Raw genomic sequence first — 20,340 nt, forward strand, 5'->3', positions numbered from 1 at the left:
CTCATCCCTCTTTTTCCCCCCTCCTTGTCCCTTTCGGGGCGCCTTAGTTGCCCCCTTACTCCTTTTCCAATGCAAATATTATTACAATTGTACTGACATCTCCTGGTCCCCTGTCTGTCCAGGAATGCCCTGAACGTGGTGAATAAAGACTTGATCCTGAAGGTGGATGAGTTGGCCTGTGAGAAGGAGATGCTGCAGGGAGAGCAGGAGGCTTTGCTGCAGGCTAAGACCAAGCTGGAGGACAAGATCCGAGATCTGGAGGAAGACCTCAAAAAGTAAGTCAACAATACACTGTGTAAATGTACACAAATGATGCGCCATTATGCCTGCTTTTCTTGGTCTAGTGTAAATGCACAATGCCCCGGCGTATCGGTGCATCATTCCGTCCAATATCCTCTGTGTTAAACAGGCTATAGCAGGTAGCACCTGTCCGCTTCTTTCCTACCGTGCATATTCAAAGGTTGACTCAGCAAATCTGGAGAAAGCTCGTTGCCAAAATGTATTTCTACTACCTTACCGTACTGTGTGCGCTGAAATGTGTCAATACACAGCCTAGGCTCTGTAAACTGGTAAACAAAATATTTTGGCAACAAGATTCCTCCAGAATCGCTGAATCATCCACCTTTAATTCCATTTGTCATCTGTATCGTATACCTTGCTTTTTTGGACAAATGCTTTGCTTCTTTCCAGAGTGCGACTGGAGATGGAAGAGGTGAAAGAGAAGAGTAAAGATGAAGAGGATGTGAGTGGGAGATACATTTGCAAAAAGAAAGCTCACCATTCCCCATCGTTTGTTAATGTATTTGTCTTGGTATAATCATGTGTTGAATGTTTAATATTGTGCTAACCCTAACCACAGAGTGACGTCCCCACGGCCCAGAGGAGGCGCTTCACGCGTGTGGAGATGGCCCGCGTGCTGATGGAGAGGAACCAGTACAAAGAGAGACTGATGGAGCTGCAGGAGGCTGTGAGGTGGACAGAGATGATCAGGTACACATGGCTTCATACTCATTCTCTTTATCACGTCAGTGTTATCATCGGATTCTTCTCTGACACTGGTTCGTCTCGTTCACTGATCAAAACGACTCATGCAACACTGTGAATATTTTTCACAGTAACAGCAGGGTTCATCTTTAAAATGGGACATCCTCAACCCCTGTACTTCTGTGTCTTAAAACTGTGTATGATAACATAATGTGTTCTTCTTTAGGGCCTCGAGAGAAAACCCGACACTTGCGGAAAAAAAGAAATCCAGCATCTGGCAGTTGTGAGTTCTCCTAAATTTATTCTTTCTTTCTTTCTTTCTTTCTTTCTTTCTTTCTTTCTTTCTTTCTTTCTTTCTTTCTTTCTTTCTTTCTTTCTTTCTTTCTTTCTTTCTTTCTTTCTTTCTTTCTTTCTTTCTTTCTTTCTTTCTTTCTTTCTTTCTTTCTTTCTTTCTTTCTTTCTTTCTTTCTTTCTTTCTTTTTCAAACCACCTTTCTCAGGGTTTACGTTTTGACGATGGCCTGTTCAGATAATCCAAGTTAACTCCTGTGACATCTTCTCTCAAACATTCAAATACATTTTTGTTTTCTCATCTTTTCCGGGATGCGCTATTGAATTGGCAGCATTAGGTAAAGATGGTTCTCCCAGCCAGACCCATCTCTTTCCCTCCTTTTGACACATAACTTCTCCTCCATTTCAATTGGATCCAACCTTCACCTGTTTTAAAGGCTAAAGAGAATGCTTGTTGTCAAAATCATTTTCTGTCAAAATCAGTGAATATCTCCTCTCGATCCGCTACCTGTCCGTACCGAGTGTGTGTTGAAAAAATTCCAGTTTTATTACACAGCCTATGCTCTGTAAACTGCTGTGTAAACAAAGGGGCCTAACGCAGCTAAGAAATGCCCGTTTACAGAGCCTAGGTTTTTTTTTTTTTTTTTGCAGCACAACAGATCCGTACAGGTAGCAGATTGTGATCAGATATTTACTGATTTTGACAAAGTGATTTTGACAAAGTTATTTTGACGACAAGCGCTATCCAGAATGGTTGACTCCACCTTTAATCCATAAACATCTTCTTTCCGTGCAGTGCATCAGTTGTGATTATCACCAAACTGCTCAGCCATGACTCTCTCCTTGTTCCCGTCTCCTGCCTGCTGTGTGTCTTTGGATGTTTTCCTACTCTTGTTGTCACACAGTCAGCAGCTTAAAAACACATGTTCTGTAGGCTCTTTTATTAGCAGGCTTAGATGAGAAGATATAAAGAAAATATTGAATAAAGAAATGAAGCAGTAATATACTTTATATAGTATGTGCTCTACACCCACTACACCATGGAGCGCCAGTTTATATAGGAATATAAGCAACATTTCACTGATAAAATTCCTCGCCCTGGTTACGTATTGACGAACAGTCCTAGTTAAATGAAGTGCTCCCAGCATGATTTACGTCAGTGTGCATTAAATGTTGGTGGAATGTCCTTTGGTTGTGCAGTCGGTTGGTTGATCACCCCCCTTATACCTTGCTCTTTCCCTGCCCCTCCTGTGTGCTCTGTTTCCCCCTCTTCTTTCTGTACCTTCAGCTTCAGCAGACTGTTCAGCTCCTCCTCCAATTCTCCCACCATGAAGAAGGTGGAGTCCCAGTCCAATGTGAAGTACAACGCCCCGGGCAGCCTGGTCAAGAGGAGCAGTACCTTCTCACAGTTCCCCACTGAGAAGTCCAAGACTTTCGACTTCCTCAACGAAGAGTGAGTAATGCTGGTCAAGTGTTGTGTGTGTTAAATTATATGTAAACGTGTTGAGGGGCATTTTAAAAAAGGACACAAAAAACGTGAAATGTGTTTATCCCAGTTTTACATACAACAATTTACTAAAGAGAAAGAAACAACAAATTAAACGTAACACAACAGCTGAAAAAGGCACATCTATCAAGCATGTCATATTCCTTTGAGTTATCGTGGTATTACAAAAGTAAACCTAAACACCATAGTCAGTCCTTGCATAAAAAGTGACAAAATGATTAAATCATGCTTCATTTGTAAGCAGTTTTTTTGTAAGCAGTGTGTGTTTGATGTCCGTCACTCATGAATATTCCAAACGTCATCGTAGGAATGTTATTTTTCAGCCAATAACCTGCAGTAATGCTCTTGTTGTAGCAAAGACCAGTGCAGTTCACCATCGCGTAAAGAGCAGAAGAGAGCCCAGTACAGGCAGGTGAAGGTTCACATGCAGAAGGAGGATGGACGGGTCACTGCACACGGCTGGAGCCTGCCCAGCAAATACAAGGTAGGAGATCAATGCTTCAATAGGAATCAATTGGGAGGAAATCTGGCAGTTTTTTAAAAATAATTTTCATTTTTTTTTCTCCAAATATTTTTTTTCATTCAATTTTAGTATCAAGACTATCAATTCCAATGGGTTCATCTAAATTTGCCACAGGCTGTTGTAGATTTTTTTTTTTAAATTGTCCACCAGATGGAGCTACCCTAACCTTATTTGTAGGTTTAGGAACTACAGTCTCCATGATGCTTTTGGGGGTCAAACAGGAAGTTAAATGTTGAAATTGAAACCAGTTGAACTTGAGCCGTGCATATTTGTTTACATTTCGGTAAATTAATAAATATGTTTATTTATTTTGATCAGAAAGAAAAAAGATTGCACAAACACATAGAAAACAAGAGTAACGGTGTCCGAAAAGGAGTAGGTGGAAGTGAAGCCCTCTATCCACTCATATATAATTTCAATTTTGCTTCCCAAATTGAAATTGAAATATACAAAACTTTATTTACTACCATAATTAAGTTTATAAATAACTATCCCAAAGTTTTTATGATTCTCAGACGATAGTACAGGTTTTCGGCTTTAGGAGGTGTTAATTTTGTTGCGTTTTTTTTGTCTGAATTTGGCTGAAAATCATGTTCTTTCCATGTGCTGGTTTTAACCCCCGACAGGTGTCAAACGGTGGACAGGCGGAGAACAAAATGAACCTACCTGTACCGGTGTACCTGAGGCCTCTGGATCAGAAAGATGCTTCTATGAAGGTACGTTAGTCAACACTGAGAGAGAGAGATACAGATACAAGCGGAAATGCTATTAAAGTGAGATATATTTTAAAACGTGTTCTCTCTCTGTTCCCTTAGCTGTGGTGTGCTGCAGGGGTCAACCTGTCTGGTGGCAGGACAACATTATCAGACCTCCATAAGCAGACCAAGGGTTCTCAGAGCAGCCTGGACCAGTTAGAGCAAGACAATAAGGTGAGTGTGAATGGTGTAAGAAAGAGGCTGTATTTATCCTGCAGTGTTTTTGTTTTACCACATGTTTGAATGGGTAATGAACTCTATAAGCCCATTGAGTTCATATAACTGATGTGGTCTTTCTCCTGAAGGATCATGAGAAAGGTGAGCAGGAGAAAGAGAGGGAGCTGCTCCTTCACGATGAGATCTCCAGCAGAGTGTGGGTTTGCACCAGCACCCACTCATCCACTAAGGTCATGGTGCTGGACGCCAGTCAGCCCTCAGACCTCCTGGACAGCTTCTACGCCTGCAATACCCACGTGGTCTGCATCGCCAGTGTGCCAGGTAGGCTGAGTGCTGCTTATTATTTCAAAGTTGCTTGGTTGGAATTTTGGCTACCGTTGTTCCTTGATCAAGTGATCTACCCAAGTTACTTAAATGTCCCCAAAAAGTATTTTTCAATCTTGGAATTTCGGTGCGCCCCAAACTCATGCAACGACCTGAAATGCCCTTTAAAGATTGCTGTCCTTCCTAGTTTTACAGAGTTTAAATCCCTGATTACCAGCCTCTGTTCTTCTGTTTGTAATTATTTTATTTGATTCCCATTTATTTTTTATTTTTGTTTGAACTGACTTCCTGTTTAAATTTTTTTTATTAAAATCGTTTCCTTAATTTTGCCATATGCTTTTATTATATCTTCTCTTTTGTTACATCTTGTCTTTTTTTCCATTTGTGATTCTGCATATTTAATTTGTATTTACTTTGAAACTCGTCGCTGGAAATGAGGGAAACCAGTGTCTGAGTATAAAGGTTAAATAAAGGTTGTAAATGTGTCTTTGTTCATCAGTGACTGCATCATTTATTTTTCCATTCCATCAGCTTTGCCTTTTGACTGCAAGCTTGTTTGTGCTTTCTTTTCTCCAGGTGCGTTGGAGAGTGATTTTCCAGCAGGCGAAGAGATTCCCCAGGACCCCGATGGTAACCAAGGTGACGTGGTGTCGCTGGCGGGCAGTGTGGCCAGTGTGGGCTCCGCGGGCAGCGACAGCGCCATGGCAACAGAGGGGACCACCGCCGTACCACAGACCGCCAGCCATGGTGTCACTGATCAGCCCGCCGAGCATAGCGCCATGACTGGCTCAGGTACTTCACTGCTGAAAAAAATATTTTGTTTAGGGCATTTTCCTTATGTGTTATACAGCCACACGGCTAGAATTGAAGACAATCTGGACTAGGGATGAGCCCGAATCCGAATATGTATTCGGATAAGCACGGATAATGAGTTAGATACGGATACGGATAATTTCCGAATAGTCCCGTTATTATTCGGGGATTTTTTTTATATATATTATGCGCCTAATTGACGCAGCGCGTTCCGCCTCAATGACACAACAGGTAGAATGACACTAACAGCTGTTCTGCGGTGGACACGAGAGGACTGTGCGCGTCCCGTGACCCGCGGTCTCTCTCTTTTTATCCACTGATAAACGCAGCGCGTTCGCCCTTTCCCTTGAATAGAGGGTTCTACCGGTCTCATTCGCTGCCGTTTTTTATGTGAGTTTCCTCGTAACCCGGCCGCTGCCGTGGCGGAGAAGAGACGAACCGATGGAATATGCTGCACCCCGAGTCACCGTCAGCCCTTCCCGATGTATTTACATTCACTAGGCCTACTGCTTAAACTCTTTCAAACACCACAACGTTTCCATCAAACTGATGCTTAGGACCTGTTCTTTTTCAGCTGTCAATCAATGCGTATACGGCTAGGCCTACTTCAGGACCTATACAATAAAATCGGAAACTGCAAACTTGACACATTAAAATCACATGTGGCTTTGTGGAAAGGCTAACATATTATTTAGGGTTTATGAGATTGGCACGTTGATACATAGGCTATTGTTCCTAAATCTTAGTTTAGTAAAACAAAAAAAAAAGAGGGAGGGGGAGAGATAGAGATAAAAAATATATTTTCCCCCAATTAAAGGGATACATTAATTAAGTTAAAAGTAAAACACTGGCCCTCATTTACTAACAGTGAGTAGCCTATGCACAGATTCGGGCTGTTATTTATCAATATTTTCGTTCCCTGAATTTCTTCGTATTCTGAGAACAAAGAAGAGAGAGAGAGAGATGAAAAGATAGAAATACAGTATATCTGACTTTTTGACTTATATGTCAACATTACATCAATGTGATGCTTTGAAGGGACAACAATTGCATTGACAATGAATATTAGTTTAGAAAATCAATTTAGGTGTGACTTCCTTTAATGTAGGCTAATGTAAAAGAAACTTCCGGTACACTCCACGCCCACTTCTTGTTGTGTATCCGGATACAGATACAGATACAGATAATGTTGTTTGTTGAACAGATACAGATACAGATACAGATAATGACGTCTCCGCACACCCCTAATCTGGACCACTAGCGACCTCTGTCAGATCTACCAGGGTTCCTGTATCAAACCGAGATATTTGGGAGCCAGCTGTAATTAATTTTGTTAAATACATCTTGTCCCTGGCAACAACAAAAAACAAAGCTCAAGTGCACACGCCTGAGTGTAGTGTGCAGAGGGCCACATATCTGAAACCAGCTTGATGAAAAAGTTTGAAACTGTTTCATTGTATCTCCATCTTCAAGAAATATCTGAAGGAAAGAACTGCTGTTAACCTATGATTAAATGAATGTTCGCAATGTAACAACATTATGGGATCGTCTGTGTTTGTGATATTTTATTTGTGTTGTGTCTATTCTACTGTGAGACGTGTTTCGACTTTCTTGTAATTTCTCTGAATGCCTGTTTATCCTATTCCATTTCACGTGTCCTGCATTGCCATGAAGTGTATCATGAAAGTAATATATCTCAATGATCTGATGATGACGTGTGCAAAAAAACTAAACTAAACTAAACATTTCCCCCAGTGGAGCTGTCTAGAGAGTCCAGCCCGACAGAGGACAGTGTTGCTCCAGCAGAAGAGGCCACTGAAGCCACAGAGGCCAACGCCGGTGTGGGGGAAGAGGGGGAGGAGGAGGAGCAGGGAGCGGACCACAACCAGCCAGGGATCTACACAGAGCATGTGTTCACTGACCCACTGGGAGTAGGGCCCACTGACTCACCACCCACTGACACACACAGGTGAGCAATAGTGTTATGTAAACACCGAAGATATGAAACATGAAAATTCAAAGTGCTTCTATTAAAAAAAAAATCTAAAACTCCTGTCTTGATGGGAAAACTGTACGTATCCTGCTCACCTGCCCTTCATATAAAGTATGAAGTTATTATAAAGGATAATATTACCATCAACCCTAGTAATATTGATTTATGAATGATATTTTAAATCTTCACTTGTCACAAGGGTTACAATTATTCGTTATTAATATATTTTAATATTTCTAATAAATAAAGGATTCCCTATCCAAAGACGTTTTATCGATTCTGTTCAAAGGCAGATTTCAGAATCTATTCCAGTCCACTTTGTGCTAAGAGGCGTTGTGGCAAATTATAACATGATAGCATATTAAAGTCCATATCTTATCTATCTTCATTGTATGTCTATTTAAATGTGAAGCAGTAATGCATGTGATTTATAGGGAAGTCAGCATTACCGGCGGGAGCGAAATACATACTGTATATAAATAAAAAAGATAATAATTATGAATCAATTTAAAATAAGATAAGATAGGAATCGCGATGTTTACATGAATCCATTTTCTTTCACCACCCCTAGGCAGGACGGTGTGAATTCCCTGCCCGACGAGCTGGAGCCATCGGAGGGGGAAGTGGTGAGGATGAGCAGCGCCCTCCCCACCATGTGGCTGGGAGCTCAGAATGGATGGTGAGCAGGACAGTGGCCGCTAGAGGGCGCTCTTAGTGCAGCAGCTGAACAATGTAAACAAATAGACATATACACAGAACTTGTACTCCTTGCTATCTCATCAACTGTTCTTCATCTCCTTGCCTCTAGTCTGTATGTCCACTCGTCTGTGGCTCGATGGAGGAAGTGTCTCCATGCCATCAAGCTGAAAGACTCCATCCTCAGCATAGTGTGAGTGCAGAGTCGGCTGTCATGTTATTTATGAACAAACAAGAAACACACTGTTTATGATTATTTTTGAATCAAGGTTAAACATGTGGAAATAAGTGTCCTACTGTATGTGTCATTACAGGCATGTTAAAGGGAGAGTCCTTGTGGCTTTGGCTGATGGGACATTAGCAATTTTCCACAGAAGCATTGGTAAGTCTGTGGGTTAGCGCTTTTTCTGACAGAGGAAGCTAAAAAATATCAGCTATACAAAGTATTCTTTGATTTTTTTAAACAGTAAAACCTATATTTTGTTCGTAAAACCTCTGATAACAATTGTGAATGCTAAATAAATAATGGGTAATTTGTTTCTCCCAAGCAGATGGTCAGTGGGATTTAACCAACTACCACCTGTTGGACCTGGGCCGGCCCCACCACTCTATCCGCTGTATGACAGTAGTCCATGACAAGGTGTGGTGTGGATACAGGAACAAGATCTATGTCATCCAGCCTAAGGCCATGAGGATAGAGGTACAGCTAACACTATGTTCAAAATATTAATTCTTGTATACTTGAATACATTCATTGTAAAAGAGGGTAACCCTCAATTGATCTTTCGAGAATAAATAAAGGAAAATGAAATGACTTGAATACTTGGAAATATGTCGTACTGTGACAAATAAGCACCTTTTTAGATTTTGTTATGAAGAGTAGGCTATATATACATACTTCACAAAGCTATTGTTACAGTATATCATCAATGTGAATATACAAATGTGACTTTATGATAAATGTTCTTTATTAAAAGTACCTTAGAATGCGTGAACATTTCCATTATATCCTGCCTACTTTTGCCAGTATGGCCTTGACGTTGGCATTAAATTTCATTTTAAGTGGCATTAAAAAAAGGTACTTAAAAAGTCTTACATTTTAACTTGGATATCCCTGGGGAGGTACCTCTGAATCTTGTGTTACCTTCTTGTCTTTAAATCTTGTTGTTCCTTCACTTCCGAGCAGAAGTCGTTTGACGCTCACCCTCGTAAGGAGAGCCAGGTGCGTCAGCTGGCCTGGGTGGGAGACGGGATCTGGGTTTCCATTCGACTGGATTCAACTCTCCGCCTGTTCCACGCACACACCTACCAGCACCTGCAGGATGTGGACATTGAGCCCTACGTTAGCAAGATGCTGGGTAGGCGCATGCTTTTCTCTGCATACCACCAGGTTACCTGCCTGATTAAAAACTGTTTAACATAAGACGTGAATCACTATTTGAAGTGTGTGTTTGTATATAACCTTTCAGAGGTGGAGTCTCCGATTCTGGAGAACGCTTGTCAACAAAATTACCTTTTGTCACACTCAGTAAACACTTATATATCCTCACCATCTGCTACATTACCTGTTAATACACAGCCTAGGCTCTGTAAACTGGTAACATGGTATTTTAACAAAAGGGGCCCACCGTAGTTAGCAATATGCCCTAGGCTGTGAATTAACAATGGATTTTTACCCCCAGCGCACACATAGTACGGACATGTATTGGATCGTGAAAATATGTTCACTGATTATGACAAAATCGCTGACTCCACCTTTAAATAGAAAAGGGGGAAGAGAAGACATGGTCTGAAAGAAGCGTTTTTCTGATTGTTGGTTTAAGAAGATACTGATCCTCCTTCAGGATCTTTTGCAAGTGGAAAGAGACAATTGTGTGTGTGTGTGTGTGTGTGTGTGTGTGTGTGTGTGTGTGTGTGTGTGTGTGTGTGTGTGTGTGTGTGTGTGTGTGTGTGTGTGTGTGTGTGTGTGTGTGTGTGTGTGTGTGTGTTTGCGTGCGTGCGTGCGTGGCAGGTACGGGTAAGCTGGGCTTCTCCTTTGTGAGGATCACAGCTCTGATGGTGTCCTGCGGCCGACTGTGGGTTGGGACAGGAAACGGTGTCATCATCTCCATCCCGCTGTCTGAAGGTAACACACACAACCAGCGCATTGCAGTCCACTCAGGTCTAACACAATCAAACAATCTCCATAACAACTTTAATCTGTCATGTGTACTCACTGAAAAGCTTTGTAACGTTCTTGTGGAGATGAATTCTCAACCTCTGATGTATTTGAGTATACAGTATATCAGTTCTCTTCACGTGGCTTGTAATTTCCTTTTTCCTTCCAAAGATAATTTGGCTTGCATGTTTTAAAATCAGTTAGATGAGGGAGTAGATACCACTCCTATACCTGTAGGCTAGATATCACTGTAAAGTTGCCAGACAACAAAGACGCCAGGAAGTCACTGCGCCCGGCCAAGAAATAGTCCAGCAAATTGTCCCCATTTGAGTGTGTACACATATGAAACAAACACCATAACATCTGCCTCAGAGAGCTTTAGAGGCCAAATATTCTCGTCTATGGACAGCTGACTGCTAGCTGTTTCCCACTGTTTCTAGTCTTTATGCTAAGCTAAGCTAATGGGCTGTTATTGGTTTAATTTTACCGTGCAGACATGAAAGTGATATCAATCGTCATCTCTTTGAATCCTGGCATCTAAACATCCTCTCTCCTTCTTCCTTCTATCCTTCCTCGCTTTATCCTCTTCTTAGTTTTCCCAGGATTCACATGATCCACTGAGCTAGTTGTTGAATAAAATATAACCGTGTTACCATGGATACAGATCTCACAGTCACTGTGTAGCTCCCCTGACACCTTATTGGAAGAAAGTGCTGAACATTTAATGTAGGTCATCTGTCTGTATAACTTTTACCTCGGTGGTCAACGTAACATTTGCACATTTGAAAGGTGCACTATTCAGTTTCAGGGGAGAGGGACTTGTTTGCATTTGCAGAGAATGCAGGTAGTTTACAGAAAATATTTTCTTTACGTGACATTTTTGGTATTAAATAATGCTGTTATCATAAATCCAAACGTAAGACTAGAACATGTTTGTTAACAAAACGGTGGGCCCAGCTGCTGTAAACAATGACAGCGAAACAGTCACTTTTTAAGGTGGCTTTCTAACTTCAGAGTTCCCGGGATCCACTTTTCCTGGGAGTATATGTGGTTATGAGAATATACTTTATAAAATGTTCACTTCTCTGACACACCCAAAGTTACATAGTGCATCTTTAAATGTCAAAAGCTTTTTTTATCATTGCTGTCTTTCTTACTCTTTAGCCAATAAGACGGCGGGTTCAGTGCCAAATCGCCCCGGCAGTGCAGTGCGGGTTTACAGTGATGAGGGTTCAGACTGTGCCGCGCCGGGCAGCTCTGTGCCATACTGCTCCATGGCCCACGCACAGCTGTGTTTCCATGGACACCGGGATGCTGTCAAGTTTTTCGTGTCCGTGCCAGGTGAGCTTTCCAGGGAAACTGTGGTATGGGTTTAGGGTTAGTGCCAGAAATCGTGACCAATGTTGCAAAAAAATGTATAGCCATCTACGAATGCCGGCCTATTTTTCATTGTACTTACATGTATGTTTGTAAATAACATCATTTCGTATCAAACCAATAGGAATCAACTTCTTCTGTACTTGCAACAATACATTTATTTAAAATATTTAAATAATCTGCAACCATTTTAACAACTGAATATTTGTTTCAGTCATTTTTTTACACCACAAATACCAAAATATGTGTTGGCTGTAGCTTGTGATGATTTTTCAGTTTTATATCATTGTAAACATATTATTCAGTATGTTTGGGCTTTGATCATTTGTAGACCTTTGCCTGTTGCATATGTGTTTATCTTTTATTCTTTGTTTATTGACTATAACGATTTATGAAGAAAAATAATCTGCAGATGAATTGATCATGGAAATAATCGTTAGTTGTAGCCCCTCATTTATAAATTATTATTTTCAAATTATTACGGTCCATTTTCTGAACGTCTATTATTGTTTTTCAATCATATTTGACTGAAAATATATGCTGCAAATACAATTCCTGTTTACGGCTTTACAAGTTTTTTTTTTTTTCATTTTCCGCTTTGTGTTCCAGGTCAGGCCATGCCTCCTCCGGGCAGTGCAGACTCAGGCTCTGATGACCCTCCATCTGAGTCCTCTGACACAGCCTGCTCTGAGCCCAACACATACCTGGTGATGAGCGGAGGAGAAGGATACATTGACTTCAGAATGGGTGAGTACAACAGAGTATATACAAAGGAAATGCAAATATTTAATTTTATTTATTTATTTAACTTTTATTTATCCTCGAGAGACCAATTGAGGGGTGACCCTCATTTACAATGACGTTGAGATCAAACAAATTCAAAGGAAAAACAGCAATACATAAACAATATTCAATGCAAATACATCAAATACACAACAACAGGTGAAGAGAAAAACAATTGAAACATTTACATAGTGGTCAAGAGTGGCAGCAATTAAAATGAAATGGGTGAAAGTACAATATAGCCTAATTAAAACAGTTACAGGTAGAGTTTGGCAGATTTAAGATAGTTTGTTTAAATTGGTTAAACGATATGAAGTTATTTAGTTTAATTTGTTGCTGTAAGTTGTTCCAGGAGTCAGGGGCACTGAAGCTAAAAGCTGTCTTTCCCAGCTCAGACCGGGCTTGTGGGACATAAAGCATAAGCATGTCAGTGGAGCGGGTCTGATAAAGCCCATCTGAAATTTGCAGCATTTCTGTTAAATAACGAGGAAGCTTCCCGGTCAAGGCTTTGTAAATAAAAATGTGCCAATGTGCGTCACGTCTCTCTTTAAGGGAGGACCACCCAACCTTTTCATATAAAAGACAATGGTGTGTGTCATAAGCATCTCCTGTGATGAACCTTAAAGCAGAGTGAAAAACAGAGTCCAGGAGTTTAAGACATGAATGTGATGCATGCCGGTAAACCACATCACCGTAATCAAGGACAGACATGAAAACTGCCTCAATAATCCTTTTCCTACTAAATAAAGGGAAGGTGGTTTTGTTCCTATAAAAATAGCCAATTTTTTGTCGTAGTCGACAAACAAGATTTTTTATATGAACATTAAAAGTGAGTTTATGATCTAACCATATATTTATAGCGTATATATTTTTTTATCTATCTATCTATCTATCTATCTATCTATCTATCTATCTATCTATCTATCTATCTATCTATCTATCTATCTATCTATCTATCTATCTATCTATCTATCTATCTATCTATCTATCTATCTATCTATCTATCTATCTATCTATCTATCTATCTATCTATCTATCTATCTATCTATCTATCTATCAAAGTCGGGTGACTCAATAAGCTTTTACAAAAATCAGATTGAAAATAAACGTATTATAAAACTTGTTAAAAAACAACAACAACTAGCTATCCAACGATTTACATGGTAACAGTCATTGTTTTGATAGAAAGTTTGGGCAGAGAACTGCCGTGATTGGTTCAAAATACATATTGTGTCATAAGAACCAGAGCATAGCCCGCCTCATCTAAACCGAATTTCTGCGAGTTTTATCAAACTTGAATGACAATATCTTTCATTTGGATTGATAAATATGCCTTACTCTTTTCAGATGCTAACGATCATGCAACTAACTCTCCAAATAACATAGTTAAAAGGATTTTGTGGATTCGGGTTTACAGGGGCTTTAAAGGGTGCATTTAAAAAAATACAGTTTGTTTGACTCCTGGTCTTCTTCCTTCAGGGGACGAAGGCGGCGAGTTGGACGGTTTATCAGAGCCCTCAGCCAATCAGCAGTCAACGCCCACCAAGGCTGAACAGAGCCACCTCATCGTCTGGCAGGTCTCAACCTCTCACCATTGAAAGATGAAAATATATCACAGACTGTAGTGTCAACGCCAGGGCCGTCCACCAACCCTACGCATGCCCTCCAACAAGTTTTTTAATTTGATATTACTGATCGTTCTTAATGCCTGAGTAGTTGACTACTTTGTTAAAAAAAAAACAACAAACAAAAACACTATTATTTTTAGTCCATGTTTTGTACTGTGTATTCTTCATGAATTTGAAATGGGTGAGGAGAGATCTTATACGTCCATGGTCCAAGCGCACACAGGGAAAAAAAGGGCCAGGGTGGCTTAAGGTGTTAGTTTGAGCCGTTTATGAACAAATGTTATTTGTGGTAAAAAGAGAAGGTTTGGATTTGTGAAGGATAAAAAGGGAAGAAGTGATTGAGGTATTGAAAAAAGGGAAGCAGGAATGTTTTAGTTGAACTGAAGTATATTTTACTGTATATTATACACACTCAAGACTTTTAAATTTGTAAACCACATGTCTGTAAGTGCGTAAGGCATTGACCGCAGTCTTTTTTTATTGGGTTGAGCGCTTAAAAAAGAATTAAAAATCACCATAAGGGGGCAGGTTTCAACCTATAAAATCAACTATTAGTTTTTTTACACGGTTTAATTCTTTTAATGTGTTTGAGGCCAATTACTTTAACTGAATCATTTGATTAGTAGAAAAGCAGCCTGTGCACATCAATGGCAAATTTAAATCACTGCTTTAGAAGCTAGTATTATTACTGAATGAGACCAAGCCCCTTTTTCAACATGTTTTCGCATTGGAGGTGGTGCTTCCCGTCTGCTTCAGCTCATTGGCACTTTAAAAATATTACATGTTAATTGTTAGAGGTTTTTGGAAGGGGACACCCATTGTAACCTACACTACACTACTATATGCTCTTATTCCATTGTTGTAAGGGAACAAAATGTACAAATATTTCTAGGGAGGCGTCACCCCAGTAACCAAAGGAAAAAAAGAATAAGCATAGTGGAACTGACTATTTTGTTATTTTCCTTTTCCAATTCATTCGGAGGCCTGAAAGGAAATTATTGTCAATGAACTCTTTGTTGTTGTTTTAGGCATCATGTGTGTTTTGTACTCATGTGTGAGACACTTTTATTAAGTTGTGAGTAATTCAATGATGACTGCAAGATGGTAGCAGGATACCAACATTAAGCAGGTGTTTCAAATTTGTTTTTTTTATATGATAAGTTGACTCATGATTGGCCTCCAGTCCATTTTCAAAATAGTAACTTTATATTGTGTTTTTGCCATTCCAGTATTTATTTCCTTTGTCATGGAGCCTATCCTGGTTCAGAATGTAACTTTCTACATTAGCAAAATATAGTACAAGGCTATTGTAAACAAAAAATAGTCCAATGAGTTTACTTGATTGTTAATAATGGTTAAATAAAAACAATTAATTTTAATCATGTTGGAAATATTTGAAACGACCATAAGATCAAAGTGCGTAAACAATAACTTGGTTATAGAACAACACATCCATGTACTAAGCTATGCATGTTTTTTTTTAAAGAGAACACTGCTATGTTTAAAGCTAAATATCTTGTTTATTGCCACCGTTTTGGGTGGGCTGGATGTCTATATGTGTGTTTGTGTGTACCTGTAGGAGTTTGAAAGCAAGACGCATTTGTCAGCGTGTGTTAGCGAGTGTATGTGTGTGTGTGCTCACTGTATGTCCATCAGTAATAATCCAGAGATTGGTCACGTTTACCTGTTGTACCGGGCTTCTCTGGGCACCATTACAGTGGTTCCTCCTGGTCAATGTTTGCTAAAAACAGCATCATAGCCTTATTTTTAACAATCTATTAAACTCAGTTTCATGAAGAAGTTTCTGTTATGTCTTATTTTTGTGAACTGAAAGGTTTGAATGAGTATGTTAAAGGCCCTGAAAACATATTTTCTCAATCACCTTTTTGTTACAAAAACATACACACTTCACGCACGCACGCACACACGCAGGCAGGCACACACACACACACACTCTAAGGTTGATCTGACACATCTGCCATGATTATTATAGAGTTAAAATTTAACTCTATAATTTAACTTAAATGCTTAACAAATCTCAATTAAAGATGCATTTTTGCTTTAGGCTTATTTGGTCATACATTATATATTTTATAGAAAAATACTGGAAATTTGAAGCCACATTTCTGGACCTGTTAGTGCCAAAATTGACAAACCTCCATTTGAAAAAAAAACATCAAAATACCTTAACAGACATGTTCAAGGAACAAATCTTCAACCATTCCCCTGAGCTTTGTTCAATATTTCTTCTGCAACTATAACTGTGTGCAAATGTCCCTTCGCTATACAGTATGTTCCATGTCAAGTGCTTGTCTGCAGACATATTTTTATCATTTAGGAACTAAACAATCCACCCCACTACTACTTACAGTCCCTCATCAAGGTCAAGGTTTACAATGTATGTGTATTAGACCATGGGGGACATTTTAATGGCTACAACACATAAATCATCTCCAATACCACTCCTTGGATATAAATGACCCATATCACCACCAGATGGGGCTATATGTTCATTTATCCAAAATAGTGCCAACAGCTATGTGAATGTGACTTTCATCTCTGGTAACAAAAGACATGACATTTTTTGTATAATGTCTGAGGCTTTCATTGAAGACCAAGATTTTATCAAATGTGTTTTATTCTATCATCCTGCCTGAAGCTTGTGTAAATGCTGCATGGGATTTTTTAGTTTGCAACACAACTGGAGAACTTGTAGGATGAAAAAAACATGATATCCTCGGGCTCTAGGATGGCATACATCAGTGTGGATGTCTGCATGCAAAGAACAAAGGCTCAAGATGAGAAAACACTGCTGTTTAATGTGAAGTGACAACACAAACACAGGCTGCGTTCCAAATCGCATATTCTTTTTTAAAAATATAGTACATACTACAGCTGGTAATTAAAAGTATCTAGTTAGCATGCAGTACAGCCATTTTGTATTCAAAAAAAAGTTATGTTCCGTAAAATAAACATTTGTTGGGAGATTGAGACTGAATTAATTCAATTATAATTAATAATCAATCAATTGGCTATGATTTCCCTTCGATGGTTGGTGCCCTGCTGTTTAATATAATGCATGTTAAATTATTTTAAGCATGCTGCATCTGACCACAAGAACCTACAATTTTTTTTATCATACTGAATAGTAGGGAAGTATGGGTATTGGAAAGAATGGATATTCTCTTACTTCCCCTGATTGGTTTTGTGTTCATGTGGTGTTTTCCCTGGCCAGTAGGAGGCTGTGCTATTAAACGCCTCTGTAGGATGCAGCAGCATCCCCGCACATTACAGATTCTAGGAAATGACATCACAGCGTAAAGCCCACCCCCACTTCTCTGTCTATGTCCCTCCGTCACATCACCTTCTCCTCCTCCTACTTTTCAGCCATGTGTGGGAAGACAGCAGGACGAACACACACACACACACACACACTGACGTCACAGTGTGTTGTGGCTCAGACAGGATTCTTGAGACTCTAACAAGCCAGGATGGGCTGCAACTGATCCCAGCTCTATGTGTCAGAGCTGTCCCCAATAGATTGGAATATGGATGGGGTGCAAAAAGTTATTTCAAAGGCAGTTACAAATTCTGCATGAAGAAACGTTTAGCCGTGCTGACGACCACCACAGCTACACACACGATTTGATAACACAAAGGGGGCTTAAATCTGCAGATTTGAAAATGCTCTCATTGTAGAGCACTACAAGTGTGTCCATTAGTGTTAACTATGAGGTTTTTGGTAAAATTGACATGTGAAACAACAACAGCTTAATAAATAAAAAGGTTTTATTAGTATCAACATAATGAAAGATTTAAAGGTGGAGTCAGTGTTTCTGGAGAATCACTATTTGTCCGATTCTGTGAGGATCACCTCAAGTAGGGGAGAATGGGGGAATCTGAGGCATCGAGTAATGTGAGCCACCCCCTGTATCTAGGCAACGGAAAACATTTTTGGTCATGTGAGATATATGTTTTCAAGCCCCTCTCATTTCCCCATGGCCCTGAAAGAGAGGACCTCATGGTGCTGTGGTAAGCATGTTTTTTTCACCAAAATAGGTATTTTGCATGTAAAAGTAAATGTTCTTGCTGTCAACTTAATCAACTGTTGTGCCAAAGCAAATGTATTCACGTAGAAAAACTTCTATCATACGTGTTGAGGAACTACCAACATATAAAAACCATGTGATGATATTAGCCAAAGATTAGCCTGAAATGAAAGAGAGGTAGTTTTTTCTCAAATTGTGGTGGTGGGGGAAAGTGAGGCACTGTCTCACTTTCCCCCACCATGAGGCACAAGTTAAGTTTAGTCTTAAACATATTTTAATGTAATATTACATAACATATGTTTTATTTTAATGTCATACACATTGTAGAAAAGCCATCATGCCAAGGAAATATACCAGGAAGATGACCTGGGGCAACCACACGGAAAGAGCACCTTCTCATCTTTCCCTGTAACCTTCAGGGCTGGAATGTAGAGTAGGCCTAGTTGTAGAGTATGACAGGCTGATGTTATAGTCCAATTAGGTCTTCTCCTGTATTCTAAGTCCCAGGCTGTTCTCGCTGGTTCTGATTTTCCTATGCTTTGACCCCCAGGCACAAGCTGGCTCTAAGGGTCCTGTGTTCTGACCCCCAGACTGTGTTCTAATCTAACTGGTTCTATCTTTCATTTGAATCTTATTAAAACCTTTTGAATTATAATATGTTGTATTTGATTTTGTTCAGAGTTACTTTCAAGTGTTTAGAAAATTTGCTTTGCTTAATTGACCAAACCCCATCATTCTTTTACTAGTCTGACATTAGTTCTGGAATGTGTGGCTAGCTTTCAGGATTCTAACTGTTACAATATGTGTTGTTATGATCAATGTGATAATATGATTTCAGAGTGGAAAAAGTAAGTGGATCAGTTTACCCCCAGCTGGTTCACTTTACCCCCTTGATTTTTCTGGTCTGTCTCAGTTTACCCCACAGCTGGGGTAAAGTGAGCCACATGACAACTTTTTTTTAAACAATCATATTTTCACTGCCCTTTGTCTTGAAAAAATTCTGCTAATGCCCATTTCTAGGAAACATCCTGAATTAATGGGAAATGTGTACATTTGAGTGATACATCATTTTAGCTCGCTTGGAGGGGAGCAAATGTAAAAAGTGGCTCAGATTACCCCGTTCTCCCCTACTTGTCAGTACTGCGTTGAATAAAATTATTAATATAATCTAAAAAACAGTTTACAGAGCCTAGGATGTGTATAAACATTTTACAAGCGCACATAGAGATCGCACAAGTAAGCGGATGGTGAGGAGATATTCACTGATTTTGACAAAAAGTGATTTTGTCAACAAGTGTTCACCAGAATCACTGAATCTACCTTTAATTCCTGTAAGTTATCTGTGATCACTGGAAATGCAAGCTATGAGGTCCTTATTTGTCCTCTTCAGTTTGTGGTGAGCGTGGTGGAGTTGTTCCTTGTCTCAGCCTGGTAAACAACAGTGATGTACAAACAGAGGCTGTCAGATCAATAGTGTGATCCCGCTGCCATATTTCTTTTATACATATTTTTCTTTTCTGTATACCGTACATACAGCTTTATACAGTGCTGCATCCTTATGAAAGCTCTCACAAGGTGCAGTTTGTAGTGATCGTTGTGCGGTGGGTAAATGTGTTGATTTATTCTGGTAGACATTTTCAAGTTGGAGTCACTCTAGGCTAGTGGTAAAGATGGGACATCCAAGAAGTCTTTTAAAACAGATGAGAGTGAAAATGTGGCAGTGGGGATAAAAGGAGGACAGCTCAAAGCCTTGCTAAACAAATAAGTTTATACTGTATACTGTATGTGTGGGAGTGTTTTTCTAAAATATATTTTGCCCTTCATTCTGTTACTCCAAAGCACGATTATATGCATGCCAGTGGATAGACAGAACAGGTTGTTAAATATCCTTTCATTATTTAGCAGTCAGTGCTTTGGGGTTCCTACCAGACTCCACCAAACACTATGGTCAGTGCTGTGAAATGCCTGGGTTTTTGCGTTTGCAGTACTTGTTGGTTACCCCGGCACCCCCCGCCTACTTACTTCCGCCCAGTTTTCATTTCACTTCAGTAGTCAAATGAAATGAAGTACGATGGTCTGGTTGGACCAGGCTACTTGTTGGTGGCACACTGCTCTTGTTTGTTTGTCTGTTAAGCCATCAAGACTCATTTGACATATTAAATACAGGCTCCTCTTCTGCTCGCTGCCAGAAAAAAATATTAAATCAATCACTTTCTCTCTACCAGAGAATGTAAGGCCCCTAGTAACTGAACCTGACGAGTAAAATACTTCAATTGGGAAAAT

General features: G+C 39.7%; 1 protein-coding gene across 4 annotated transcripts in view; it reads left to right on the plus strand.

Moving 5' to 3' along the window:
• Positions 1 to 15,796, plus strand: part of spag9a (sperm associated antigen 9a) — a 33,668-nt gene extending 17,872 nt beyond the window's left edge. For 2 of the 4 annotated variants that reach the window (XM_080043463.1, XM_080043465.1), the window contains 20 exons: positions 123 to 275; positions 691 to 742; positions 860 to 990; positions 1,211 to 1,267; positions 2,563 to 2,727; positions 3,136 to 3,265; positions 3,931 to 4,020; positions 4,120 to 4,233; positions 4,365 to 4,557; positions 5,137 to 5,352; positions 7,129 to 7,342; positions 7,938 to 8,045; positions 8,175 to 8,255; positions 8,377 to 8,444; positions 8,611 to 8,762; positions 9,249 to 9,420; positions 10,074 to 10,187; positions 11,385 to 11,561; positions 12,207 to 12,344; positions 13,860 to 15,796. In XM_080043463.1, the coding sequence (XP_079899589.1) occupies positions 123 to 275; positions 691 to 742; positions 860 to 990; positions 1,211 to 1,267; positions 2,563 to 2,727; positions 3,136 to 3,265; positions 3,931 to 4,020; positions 4,120 to 4,233; positions 4,365 to 4,557; positions 5,137 to 5,352; positions 7,129 to 7,342; positions 7,938 to 8,045; positions 8,175 to 8,255; positions 8,377 to 8,444; positions 8,611 to 8,762; positions 9,249 to 9,420; positions 10,074 to 10,187; positions 11,385 to 11,561; positions 12,207 to 12,344; positions 13,860 to 13,978 (2,644 nt within the window). In that variant the 3' untranslated portion in view covers positions 13,979 to 15,796. The remainder of the gene's footprint in view (positions 1 to 122; positions 276 to 690; positions 743 to 859; positions 991 to 1,210; positions 1,268 to 2,562; positions 2,728 to 3,135; positions 3,266 to 3,930; positions 4,021 to 4,119; positions 4,234 to 4,364; positions 4,558 to 5,136; positions 5,353 to 7,128; positions 7,343 to 7,937; positions 8,046 to 8,174; positions 8,256 to 8,376; positions 8,445 to 8,610; positions 8,763 to 9,248; positions 9,421 to 10,073; positions 10,188 to 11,384; positions 11,562 to 12,206; positions 12,345 to 13,859) is intronic. The other 2 variants (XM_080043464.1, XM_080043466.1) reach the window with 1 other exon arrangement.
• Positions 15,797 to 20,340: the final 4,544 nt, after the last annotated feature.

Source organism: Ammodytes marinus (assembly GCF_949987685.1).
Source record: "Ammodytes marinus genome assembly, chromosome: 16".
Classification (NCBI taxonomy): domain Eukaryota; kingdom Metazoa; phylum Chordata; class Actinopteri; order Uranoscopiformes; family Ammodytidae; genus Ammodytes; species Ammodytes marinus.